This window comes from Calidris pugnax, unplaced genomic scaffold (genome assembly GCF_001431845.1).
Source record: "Calidris pugnax isolate Ruff unplaced genomic scaffold, ASM143184v1 scaffold469, whole genome shotgun sequence".
Lineage (NCBI taxonomy): Eukaryota > Metazoa > Chordata > Aves > Charadriiformes > Scolopacidae > Calidris > Calidris pugnax.
Genome location: NW_015091303.1, coordinates 561010 through 574126, shown reverse-complemented (window position 1 = coordinate 574126; position 13117 = coordinate 561010). Strand labels below are relative to the sequence as shown.

Here is a 13117-nt window from a genome sequence, read left to right as displayed (position 1 = left end):
AGTTTGAGTGACTGGGGGAGGGCGGGGAGAAGGATTTTAATTAGCTCGAAAACGAAGAGGGACTTTCTCGTGCCAGGAATTTCAGAGCAGCCACTCAATATCCTTTTAATTTGCAATGGCATTTTTAGCAAACAAAAAAGCCTACCGCAAGCACATCGCGGCTTCCCCCCACCCTCTCCCAGGGGGGGCAGCTGCAGAGCTTTGAGTAAGGCCCCAACATCCACATTCTCTGCTCCTCCACCTCTCTCCCAGCAACTACTCCTCTTTCCCCCTCAATCCTTGGGGAGAAACCCTCTTCTGCGAGGTTTGATCCCTTCTTTTTTGCACATAAGGCAGAACTTGGCTTTACCGGGTGCGACCGGGAACCACACAACTCCCCTTGGCTCCGAAGCAGAGAAGTTTCCTCCCCACGAGGCTGAGCTCTTTGAGGAGAGCGATGCTGCCCCAAAAAACTCCACTCAGGCACCTCCCCGAGGAAAGGAAAAAGCCACTCACCCCGGACGCCTCTTGTTTGGTCTCTGAACGATGGCTCCTCCAGCCTGAGCACCCGGCCCAGGGGTCCCGGCGCCGACGGCTGCACCCAGCGAGGAAACATCTGATGCCATTTCTAAACAGGAGAGCAGGGAGAGAGGGGAAGGAAAAATAAATAAAAAAAAAGAAAATAAACCAGTGTGACGTCAAACCCCCCTCTCTAGTTCAGAGGGTGGAGTGTTCTCCACATACAGCTCCCATTAAAAGCATTTCAGCATCTGATGTGGAGAGAGTTTGTGCAATGTGTGTTTCCAGCCCTTTCATCCGCTGCCTCTCCGGAGCCTGCGCCGAGGGTCCATCATCGAGAGCTCAGAGCACATGCTGTTTCCATAAGTTAAGAGCTTAGATCCCTAAACCAAAAGATGTGGTCTCCTTTTTAGACAAGAGGAGGAGCCCCATGCCATGGCGGGCAGGGGCTGAACCCCTGCTCGTCCCCAGAAGGGGAGGAGAGGAGTTGCAAGGTCACCTCATAACATCCCTCTCGAAGAGGGTTGATTTCCCAATCGAAGAGACAAAGAATTAATCGAGACACTCATTAAGGCACCTTGAAAACCACCATCTTTCAGACAGCCCTTTCTATTCCCTTCCTTGGAGATTTTCAAGCCCCGCCTGGATGCTCCTGAGTAACATGCTCTAGCTCTGGGCAATCCTGCTTCAGCAGGGGAGTTGGACTAGATGATCTCTATGGTCCCTTCCAACTCTAAAATTCAGTGAAATTCAGTGAAATTCCCCGGCACTGCCGACCTGTGGGCACCACAGGCAGGATGACAAGGCTCTGCCCACGCTCCTCCACAACCGACCACACACCCAGAGCAGGAAAACAGCAGTTCTGCCCCAAAACGATGCTCCCTCCATTAAACACGATGGCAGCCTCGCTTGCAGATAAAAAACCTTGTGTTTTAAAACATGCTCTAGCTCTGGGCAATCCTGCTTCAGCAGGGGAGTTGGACTAGATGATCTCTATGGTCCCTTCCAACTCTAAAATTCAGTGAAATTCAGTGAAATTCCCCGGCACTGCCGACCTGTGGGCACCACAGGCAGGATGACAAGTCTCTGCCCACGCTCCTCCACAACCGACCACACACCCAGAGCAGGAAAACAGCAGTTCTGCCCCAAAACGATGCTCCCTCCATTAAACACGATGGCAGCCTCGCTTGCAGATAAAAAACCTTGTGTTTTAAACATAGAAAAGGTGCAGAAGCAGCAGGAAACCTAATCAATGGTTTTTAGGAGATGAGGCAGGTGGGCAATGTTCTCGAGAAGCATGGAATTGGTACAACTTCTGAGATCATGATGCCCAACACACAGTGGCTGCTTCCACGAGAGGTTCCCCGTAGAGACAGCACTTGAGAAAGTAACAAGCCTTACTCTGAGACGTGAAAATAAGCCCCTTTTGGTGTATGACAAAGAAAGAAGGGTGTAAGTGAAGGCCCTGCCCTCACAAGTTGGACAGCAGGCCCAAGCCTGTTATGCCTTACGGGGTTTTTTCCCCAAAAAAAAACAGGCTGAGCCGCTCCCCACTGGGCAGTGTGGGTCCCCCCTTCTCCTCCCCAAAAGTTTCCCCAGCAGCTTCCAGCTCCTACCAACACGAGCAGGGATTCCTCCTTCCCTACGTCTGAGAGCAGACACTGAGCTTTCCTCCTTCCATCCTCAAGCGGGGCTTTCCCCTAATCCCCAATTCCCACCCAGCTTTTGGGGCACACACCTCGCAGGCTCCACTGTCCCCCAAACCCTGCTCAGCACAGCTCAAGCTGAAACCACATCGTGACGTTGCCACAAGAGCTGCCCTCAACCTTCTTCCCCACTTTAACCCAGTCCCATCCTCACCAGGGGTTTTAAACAAGTCCAAAAGCTTTTTTTTTTTTCACATTTCTGACCCAAATCAGCTCTGGATTCATTCTAATGGTTGTGGTTTTTCAAGTTTGCTGCTAACCAGCTGCCAGGCTGCAACCAGAAGCAGAGAACCTCCACCACAACCTTTGCAAACCGAGCTGCAACAGAGAGCCTCGAAGGAGGAAAACCTGCTTCTGCTTTATCAAAGTGGAAGGGACCAAAAAAACCCCAAACCAAGGCGCACACACACCAAAAAAAAAAAAAAGCCTCTCGCTGGGGTTCCCAAACCACAGCAAAGGAGCACAGCCCCGGAGAGAGCAAAATGCTGACAGAATTGGTGGGACAGAGCAAAAAATCCAAGTCAGGTTTAAGAAATATGGCAATAAATTGGGGCTGAACTGAGATTTGATGATCTTGCAGCTTAAGCCAAGCCCCCGAGGGCAGTGCTGGAGGAGAGGAGAAGAGCTGTGCTACAGCAACCCCACATTTGTACTTCTCACCTCATCAAACCTAAAGCTGCATTCCCTGCCCAAGGAAAAGAAAGAAAAAAAAGCCCTTCTTTCCAACATCGTAGATACATTTGGGTTTAACAAGTGTTTTTACAGCTCCTGAAGACAGATTTCACTCCAAAACAGCTCTTCCTGAGCAGGATGGTGCTTTGCTCACAGCTCAGAGGGGACCTGAGCACGGCCCGGCCACCTCCACGGTGTCCCTGTCCCTCGCAGCAACAGCTCCAGCTCTTGGAAAACATCTTCCAAAACTTCTGGTAGTTCTTCCAAAAAAAATATCCTTTACCCCAGTGATATCGTTAGGCTGCACTACTGCCTGCTTTGCTTTCCTCCAGGCAGCTGGCACTGCTGAAGAAGTTTCCTCCTCGCCAGCCCGTAGCATTTCCCAGGGATGACTAAAATATGGAATAAGAGGTTTATAAGCCCAGAAGAGCAGCACGAGTGAGCACGCCCCATTTCAACACTAACTACGGCAACAAAACTTAAGTTTCCAAAAAAAAAACCTGAGACCAAAGTATAAGGTGGAGAAACATAGATTTTTTTTTTAAAAGACAGACAATTGTCTGAGGTTAGCGGTTTTCGGCACGTGAATGCGTCAGGTCTCTGCCAGGAAATCGGGCCCTGGGTGATAAAAGTCAAGTCAGCTGATGTGAGGCGCTTAAAATAAACGGAGGGTGGCCTTCCTCGCTCTTCATCCTCCTCGCTGGGACCACAGACCTTCCCTGGCTCCTGTCCACCCGAGTTGGGAATGGCCCAGACACCTCTGAACCCCTTCCCGAGGTGCAGAAGGGCCGATATCACAGGGCTCTGCTCGGCCCAACACGGCCCCCAGCGCAGCTGAACCAGCTCAGAAGGTTCATTCCTTTTCCAGAGGAGTCCATGGCTTTTCAACACGTCTATTTAAGCACAGAAATAAAGTTTCTGGACCGTGGCAGATAATCATTTTATTAAGGAGAGAGGAATTTCCGCTCTCGGGCAGGGGAAGGAAGTGACACTGTGCTGTTCCTCTGCAAATCAACTTTTAAATAGGGTGGAGGGGGAGGGAGGGAGTCTTTTGTTTGTTTTTTAAAGGCCTCACTATTTCTAAGGAGCCCTCCTTGTGGAACTCACATCTCATGGTGAACATTTGCCTCTTGTGGCAAATGTGCCCTTTCACAAGCGGAATATAATAAAATCTGGAGATTTGGTACAGTAAATAATTTGCTCTGCCTACTGGTTATGTATTCTTTCATCTAGCCCATTGGCCTCTCCACCACATCCTCACCCCAAAAATCAGGAGAGCTCGGGGCAGGCGGGTGGGATGGGAAGAATCCCGGGTTGTTCCCCTTCAATATTCCCAGGGCACTTGTGCAAATGCAAAGTTTCCTTTCAAAACCCCCGTTTTTCCCCCAACCCAAACACAAGCCCTCCAGCAATTTTGCACTGAGGTCAGTGTGGATTTGACGGAACCCAAGCTCTGAAGGCTCCACACATGAGAACAAGGGGGTGGTGAAGGTCTCCCCAGTACACATGTATTTGGGAAATCCCTCCCAAATTGTGTGTCGAAGTCATCAGCTCCAAGTCTCAAAGGGAAGACGTGAGTAGTCGGAGGCAACCAGAGCCAAAGACCCAGCTAAAGGAGCCCAGTGATTCTGAGAAAGCCTGGTACTTTATAACTTATCAAACAATCTTCTCCAAAAATCAGATGTGGCACCAAAAGTCACCAAAAGCCCCGGTCAATCCCTCTCCAAGGGCAGGGTGGGTTTCGTAGAGTCACCGCTGCAACAAGCGATATCCTCGTTCGGTCTCCGCTCCGGCATCAATCCCTGCCTCCCTTTCCCATGTGTTAAATCTAATTAAGGCCAGAAGAGATAAACAGGGGCAGAGAAATGACAGATCCTCGTTTGTAACTGACTATAAAGCCACAAGGACAACCACAATTCAGCCGGCAGCTGGACCCAGAATAGAAGAGGCTGGGAGATCACTAGGGGAATGTCATCTCCAGCGCCAGGCTCCCGGCCCAGCTCTCCTGGGAAGGGCTCTGTCGCAACTATTGGCATCTCAACAGTGAAAAAGCTTCAGAAACAAAAAGTCAGAGAAAATATTCAAACCCCTGATTTACGACACGGGCCTGCCGTGGCTCTTAAAGGCCTTTTTATTGTACCATTTTGGCCTGCTGTAGCACGAAGCGGTGGTTCCTGCAGAAGGTTGGTCACCAGGCTCAGCACCAGGCGGCACATCGTAGTTTTAAAAGATTTAGCAAAGATTTAGTTTAAAAACCAGGAAAGCAGAGAGCAGGTCTGTTGAGATAAACCAACATTCTACTTTAAACCAAGGCTTTATTTCACTCACAACTGGAAGGCTTCAGTGGGAACAACACACGTGGCTTTGTGTTCACAAAGAGTCTCAATTTCTGGGTCTCTGGTACATTAAAGAGATTTATTTTTGAAGTAGGTGGGTTGTTTTTTTTTTTTTTAAGTTGTTTGAACTTCCCATGCAATGCCAGCTCAGCACTTTCATCAAAAAAAAAAAAAAAAAGCCTCTCGCTGGGGTTCCCAAACCACAGCAAAGGAGCACAGCCCCGGAGAGAGCAAAATGCTGACAGAATTGGTGGGACAGAGCAAAAAATCCAAGTCAGGTTTAAGAAATATGGCAATAAATTGGGGCTGAACTGAGATTTGATGATCTTGCAGCTTAAGCCAAGCCCCCGAGGGCAGTGCTGGAGGAGAGGAGAAGAGCTGTGCTACAGCAACCCCACATTTGTACTTCTCACCTCATCAAACCTAAAGCTGCATTCCCTGCCCAAGGAAAAGAAAGAAAAAAAAGCCCTTCTTTCCAACATCGTAGATACATTTGGGTTTAACAAGTGTTTTTACAGCTCCTGAAGACAGATTTCACTCCAAAACAGCTCTTCCTGAGCAGGATGGTGCTTTGCTCACAGCTCAGAGGGGACCTGAGCACGGCCCGGCCACCTCCGTGGTGTCCCTGTCCCTCGCAGCAACAGCTCCAGCTCTTGGAAAACATCTTCCAAAACTTCTGGTAGTTCTTCCAAAAAAAATATCCTTTACCCCAGTGATATCGTTAGGCTGCACTACTGCCTGCTTTGCTTTCCTCCAGGCAGCTGGCACTGCTGAAGAAGTTTCCTCCTCGCCAGCCCGTAGCATTTCCCAGGGATGACTAAAATATGGAATAAGAGGTTTATAAGCCCAGAAGAGCAGCACGAGTGAGCACGCCCCATTTCAACACTAACTACGGCAACAAAACTTAAGTTTCCAAAAAAAAACCTGAGACCAAAGTATAAGGTGGAGAAACATAGATTTTTTTTTAAAAGACAGACAATTGTCTGAGGTTTGCGGTTTTCAGCACGTGAATGCGTCAGGTCTCTGCCAGGAAATCGGGCCCTGGGTGATAAAAGTCAAGTCAGCTGATGTGAGGCGCTTAAAATAAACGGAGGGTGGCCTTCCTCGCTCTTCATCCTCCTCGCTGGGACCACAGACCTTCCCTGGCTCCTGTCCACCCGAGTTGGGAATGGCCCAGACACCTCTGAACCCCTTCCCGAGGTGCAGAAGGGCCGATATCAAGGGCTCTGCTCGGCCCAACACGGCCCCCAGCGCAGCTGAACCAGCTCAGAAGGTTCATTCCTTTTCCAGAGGAGTCCATGGCTTTTCAACACATCTATTTAAGCACAGAAATAAAGTTTCTGGACCGTGGCAGATCATCATTTTATTAAGGAGAGAGGAATTTCCGCTCTCGGGCAGGGGAAGGAAGTGACACTGTGCTGTTCCTCTGCAAATCAACTTTTAAATAGGGTGGAGGGGGAGGGAGGGAGTCTTTTGTTTGTTTTTTAAAGGCCTCACTATTTCTAAGGAGCCCTCCTTGTGGAACTCACATCTCATGGTGAACATTTGCCTCTTGTGGCAAATGTGCCCTTTCACAAGCGGAATATAATAAAATCTGGAGATTTGGTACAGTAAATAATTTGCTCTGCCTACTGGTTATGTATTCTTTCACGTAGCCTCTCCACCACATCCTCACCCCAAAAATCAGGAGAGCTCAGGGCAGGCAGATGAGATGGGAAGAATCCTGGTTTGTTCCCCTTCAATATTCCCAGGGCACTTGTGCAAATGCAAAGTTTCCTTTCAAAACCCCCGTTTTTCCCCCAACCCAAACACAAGCCCTCCAGCAATTTTGCACTGAGGTCAGTGTGGATTTGACGGAACCCAAGCTCTGAAGGCTCCACACATGAGAACAAGGGGGTGGTGAAGGTCTCCCCAGTACACATGTATTTGGGAAATCCCTCCCAAATTGTGTGTCGAAGTCATCAGCTCCAAGTCTCAAAGGGAAAACGTGGGTCACATCCTCACCCCAAAAATCAGGAGAGCTCAGGGCAGGCAGATGAGATGGGAAGAATCCTGGTTTGTTCCCCTTCAATATTCCCAGGGCACTTGTGCAAATGCAAAGTTTCCTTTCAAAACCCCCGTTTTTCCCCCAACCCAAACACAAGCCCTCCAGCAATTTTGCACTGAGGTCAGTGTGGATTTGACGGAACCCAAGCTCTGAAGGCTCCACACATGAGAACAAGGGGGTGGTGAAGGTCTCCCCAGTACACATGTATTTGGGAAATCCCTCCCAAATTGTGTGTCGAAGTCATCAGCTCCAAGTCTCAAAGGGAAAACGTGGGTAGTCGGAGGCAACCAGAGCCAAAGACCCAGCTAAAGGAGCCCAGTGATTCTGAGAAAGCCTGGTACTTTATAACTTATCAAACAATCTTCTCCAAAAATCAGATGTGCCACCAAAAGTCACCAGAAGTCCCAACTGATTCTGAGAAAGCCTGGTACTTTATAACTTATCAAACAATCTTCTCCAAAAATCAGATGTGCCACCAAAAGTCACCAGAAGTCCCAGTCAATCCCTCTCCAAGGGCAGGGTGGGTTTCGTAGAGTCACCGCTGCAACAAGCGATATCCTCGTTCGGTCTCCGCTCCGGCATCAATCCCTGCCTCCCTTTCCCATGTGTTAAATCTAATTAAGGCCAGAAGAGATAAACAGGGGCAGAGAAATGACAGATCCTCGTTTGTAACTGACTATAAAGCCACAAGGACAACCACAATTCAGCCGGCAGCTGGACCCAGAATAGAAGAGGCTGGGAGATCACTAGGGGAATGTCATCTCCAGCGCCAGGCTCCCGGCCCAGCTCTCCTGGGAAGGGCTCTGTCGCAACTATTGGCATCTCAACAGTGAAAAAGCTTCAGAAACAAAAAGTCAGAGAAAATATTCAAACCCCTGATTTACGACACGGGCCTGCCGTGGCTCTTAAAGGCCTTTTTATTGTACCATTTTGGCCTGCTGTAGCACGAAGCGGTGGTTCCTGCAGAAGGTTGGTCACCAGGCTCAGCACCAGGCGGCACATCGTAGTTTTAAAAGATTTAGCAAAGATTTAGTTTAAAAACCAGGAAAGCAGAGAGCAGGTCTGTTGAGATAAACCAACATTCTACTTTAAACCAAGGCTTTATTTCACTCACAACTGGAAGGCTTCAGTGGGAACAACACACGTGGCTTTGTGTTCACAAAGAGTCTCAATTTCTGGGTCTCTGGTACATTAAAGAGATTTATTTTTGAAGTAGGTGGGTTGTTTTTTTTTTTTTTAAGTTGTTTGAACTTCCCATGCAATGCCAGCTCAGCACTTTCATCCCCACGGGAACCCTCCCCAAGAAGCATTACAGAAATTAACTCCAAACCCAAGAGAAAAGAAAGTACCTTCCACTCAGGAGGGCTCCAAATCACGCAATCGGGGAAAGTAAATGTTTGAAGTGAAGCTGATCAATGAGACACTCACCCAGCCAGCACTAAGTGTCCTAATAATCCAAGTTAATATTAAAACCTGTGAAGTAATGCAAGTAAGGAAGCCACTTTTATTTTTTTAAGCCCTCTCCTCCTGTTTCCTCCCAGTTCCAGGGGGGTTTAAACCACCTAAAACCTGCTAAAATGGGCACAGCTGAAAGCTTTCCACCCCGCTCCAGTCACAATTTAAGTCTTTTCCAGTTAAATAAGGGGGCTCATCTCACCCTCACAAAGATGGGGGAGCAGAAAGGTTTGGCAGATTCATTTTTCAGGAAGTTTATCTGAAAACAGAGAAGTGCTCTATCCCCCCCCTTCACAGGTTTCAGCATTTACAGGGAGGAGGGAAGGCCCAGGCTGGGCACGAGCTGGGGTTTGAACACCTAAATTAAGTTCCAACTTCTTTTTTCTTTTTTTTTTCCCCAGTAAGTTTGAACACACAAAGAATTCCCAACTTCTTTCTGTGGTCAGTTTTCCCATCTTTCACCAGGGCCTGCTCCCACTGCAGGGACACTCAGCATATTTGGGGGCATTATTGAATATTCACTGGGGCTCTCCAGCCCATTTTTCACTATCAAGGAAAAAAGGAACCCAGCTCCTAAAGAGCAATATTGACAAGTAACTCGTTTTCCTAACAATCTCTCTGTATGCAATGCTTATGCAGACTCTAAGTATTCCCCCAGTAAGTTTGAACACACAAAGAATTCCCAACTTCTTTCTGTGGTCAGTTTTCCCATCTTTCACCAGGGCCTGCTCCCACTGCAGGGACACTCAGCATATTTGGGGGCATTATTGAATATTCACTGGGGCTCTCCAGCCCATTTTTCACTATCAAGGAAAAAAGAACCCAGCTCCTAAAGAGCAATATTGACAAGTAACTCGTTTTCCTAACAATCTCTCTGTATGCAATGCTTATGCAGACTCTAAGTATTCCCCCCCCCCTCAGTTTAAAAGGACAAAGCTAATAGTGGTCAGTCAGTTCGAAATATTAAACACAGATGTTGAAGGTTCTTTCTCTTTTCCTTGCAAGTTTGTTTAAAACTTTCCTATTATGCAAAATACCACACAGCTCCGAGGACTCCACTCGGATAAACACTTTGTGGCTTTAAACTATGAAGCGTATGGAGAGTATCCTCCTTTCTTATTCACTGGATTCTTCCAGAGTTGGCCCATAATATACATTTTCCATTCTTACCCCAAGCAATGGTATTTTTTTGTTGCTTTACGTTCAGCTGCGCATCCTTTCTCTGCCAAACTGTGAACCCTTGATGTGGAGCTGGCAGGAGACGCCGTGAACTTCCCGACGGAGCCCACAGCACCACGGCTACACGTGACCACGATTTTACTACTTGGAATAATCTCACTGTGAGCCAGAAGCCTGTTTTGCTGCAGGAGGGGATCCCAACTCCGACAGTTGCCATTTCAGATAAGTTTTTGCTGAGCTGAATCAGGAATTTTTGGGGTTTTTTTTTTTCTACCACCCCATCTCTCACTTCTGATCGCTGAAGAATTTCAGATCATTCTGTGAAACCACAACCACGTATTTCCAGACGCCAGTTCTGCACCCTCGCCTCAGAATCACCACAGACAAGTGACCCAACGTGTTTTCTCAACGTTTAAAGCCACAAAAGCTTCCTATATTGTTAGAATGAAAAAAAAAATCCTTTAGAAGCTACATCGAACAGTCCTCGATAAACCTGAACGCGTCACGCGACCCAAGACCTCGCCAGCCTCAAGCCACAAGCAAGAATAGGCAGAAGCCACAAGCCAAAATAAAAAAAAAACCACCAAAAAAGAGACAGCTCAAATTCTGATTGCAGTCACCTCGTTGCAAATCCATTACAACTTCACAGACATCAATTATTCCAGATACAGACAGATTTCAGAGCAATTTAGCCAGAAAGCCTTAAAGATTCAATTTTGTTCAGTGAGCATCAAGTATCACCGACTTTCAGCTTCCTCCAAAGTGGAGTCACCCTTTGGTCACCGACCTGAGAGACCAAAAAGTTGAAAGAATATTCTGCTCCCTGCCTTCAGGCACTCACAGCCCTGGGTACGCACCAGCCACTCAGCTCAGCAGTTAAAAACAAACACAAAAAAAAAAAAGAGGTGGAGAGAAGGTTTGTAAAAATCCTTTTCAAAACAGCACATCGGGTTTCACCTGTTGCTAATTAAGAAAACCTCAAGGAAATATACAGAAAAAATAAAAAAAGGGGTCTAAAAGCAAGGTAAGGCGTTAGGGATGGCAAAGACCAGCTGAGCCCCAGCAGCACTCGCTGCCTCCCCGGAGAGGGATGATGGAAACCAGTCCCTGGAGCTGAGGGAGCGGGGATGAGGATGAACACCTTCCTCCACACCATTTCCTCCTCCACCGCCGGGTTCCCTTCTCCCCCAAACTCCCTTCCACTCCTCCAAGAGCCTTCTGGAAAAGTTTCCTCCACCTGACAACCACACCAACTCTCCAAGCCCTCACAGAGCACCCCAAGGCGGGTCCCTCAGTACCCCTTTTCCACCCCAACACCCTCATTTAGAATCATAGAATCATTGAGGTTGGAAGAGACCCTTGGGATCATCGAGTCCAAGCATCTCCCCTACTCTACCAAGTCCTCCCCTACACCATGTCCCTCAGCACTGCATCTAAACGGCCCTTAAACACAGCCAGGGATGGGGACTCCTCACCTCGTTGCAAATCCATTACAACTTCACAGACATCAATTATTCCAGATACAGACAGATTTCAGAGCAATTTAGCCAGAAAGCCTTAAAGATTCAATTTTGTTCAGTGAGCATCAAGTATCACCGACTTTCAGCTTCCTCCAAAGTGGAGTCACCCTTTGGTCACCGACCTGAGAGACCAAAAAGTTGAAAGAATATTCTGCTCCCTGCCTTCAGGCACTCACAGCCCTGGGTACGCACCAGCCACTCAGCTCAGCAGTTAAAAACAAACACAAAAAAAAAAAAGAGGTGGAGAGAAGGTTTGTAAAAATCCTTTTCAAAACAGCACATCGGGTTTCACCTGTTGCTAATTAAGAAAACCTCAAGGAAATATACAGAAAAAATAAAAAAAGGGGTCTAAAAGCAAGGTAAGGCGTTAGGGATGGCAAAGACCAGCTGAGCCCCAGCAGCACTCGCTGCCTCCCCGGAGAGGGATGATGGAACCCAGCCCCTGGAGCTGAGGGAGCAAGGATGAGGATGAACACCTTCCTCCACACCATTTCCTCCTCCACCGCCGGGTTCCCTTCTCCCCCAAACTCCCTTCCACTCCTCCAAGAGCCTTCTGGAAAAGCCCCCTTTCAGGGAGTTGGAGAGAGCCGGAAGGCCTCCCTTCAGCCTCCTCTTCTCCAGGCTGAACACCCCCAGCTCCCTCAGCCTCTCCTCATCAGACTTATTCTCCAGACCTCTCACCATCCTTGTCACGCAGTAGAGAGTAGTTCACTACCGCCCCCCCTCCCCACACGGCACTGCCAGCAGGGTAGGGTGAGCGCGGGAAAGCCCCGCCCACTACTCCCGAAGGGGGCGTAGCTCCGGCTGGAGGGGGCGTGGCCACGGCGGGGGTGTGTGGGGCGGGAGGCGCGCGCGGGGCGAGGGAAAGGTCGGGACGGGTGACGTCACGTGTTGGGGCGGGTTTTGGGGGGAATGGCAGGAATTCTGCTGGGATCGGGGCTCGGACTGGAGTTACGGGGGGAATGGGACTGGGATGGAGGAGGGGCAGGGATTGGGACTGGGATTAAGGCTCAGACTGGGATTGGGACTGGGATTAGCGGTTGGGAATGGGATTAATGGTTGGGAATGGGATCGGGGACTGGGATTAAGGTTCAAACTGGGACTGGGATGGGGACTGGGATCAAGGTTGAGGGAGGGACTGGAACTGGGATGACGGCTGAGACTGGGATTAAGGTTCAGACTGGGATCGGGACTGGGATGATGGCTCAGACTGGGATCAGGACTGGGATTAGTGATTGGGACTGGGATTGGGATTGGAATTAAGGTTCAAACTGGGACTGGGAACGAGACTGGGATCAAGGTTGGGGCAGGAACTGGAACTGGGATGACGGCTGAGACTGGATTAAGGTTCACACTGGGATTGGGATCAGGACTGGGATCACAGTTGAGGCAGGGACTGGGATTGGGACGAGGATTAAGGTTCAAACTGGGACTGGGATTAAGGTTGAGACTGGGATCGAGGTTGGGGCAGGGACTGGGATGAAGGCTCAGACTGGGATCGGGATTTTGGGGGTGTTTTACCTATTTTGGGGTTTGTTGGGAGCCATTTCCCACGAGCTAAAGGGGGGGGGGCTCATTTTAAAGCCCAAAACATCGCCGTTTCCATGAGTTTTCCCCATTTTGGTCAGAAACGAGCGTGGGGCTGGCATTTTGGGGGGGTAAATCCTCCTTTCCACTCCCCGAATCACCCCGTGGTGCCCCCCA

General features: G+C 48.9%; 1 protein-coding gene across 1 annotated transcript in view; it reads right to left on the bottom strand.

Moving 5' to 3' along the window:
* Positions 1-13117, bottom strand: part of ARNT (aryl hydrocarbon receptor nuclear translocator) — a gene marked incomplete at its 3' end in the record, with an annotated part of 33965 nt that overhangs the window by 14242 nt on the left and 6606 nt on the right. The window contains exon 2 of the mRNA XM_014960832.1: positions 496-607. Coding sequence (XP_014816318.1) covers positions 496-607 — 112 coding nt within the window. The remainder of the gene's footprint in view (positions 1-495; positions 608-13117) is intronic.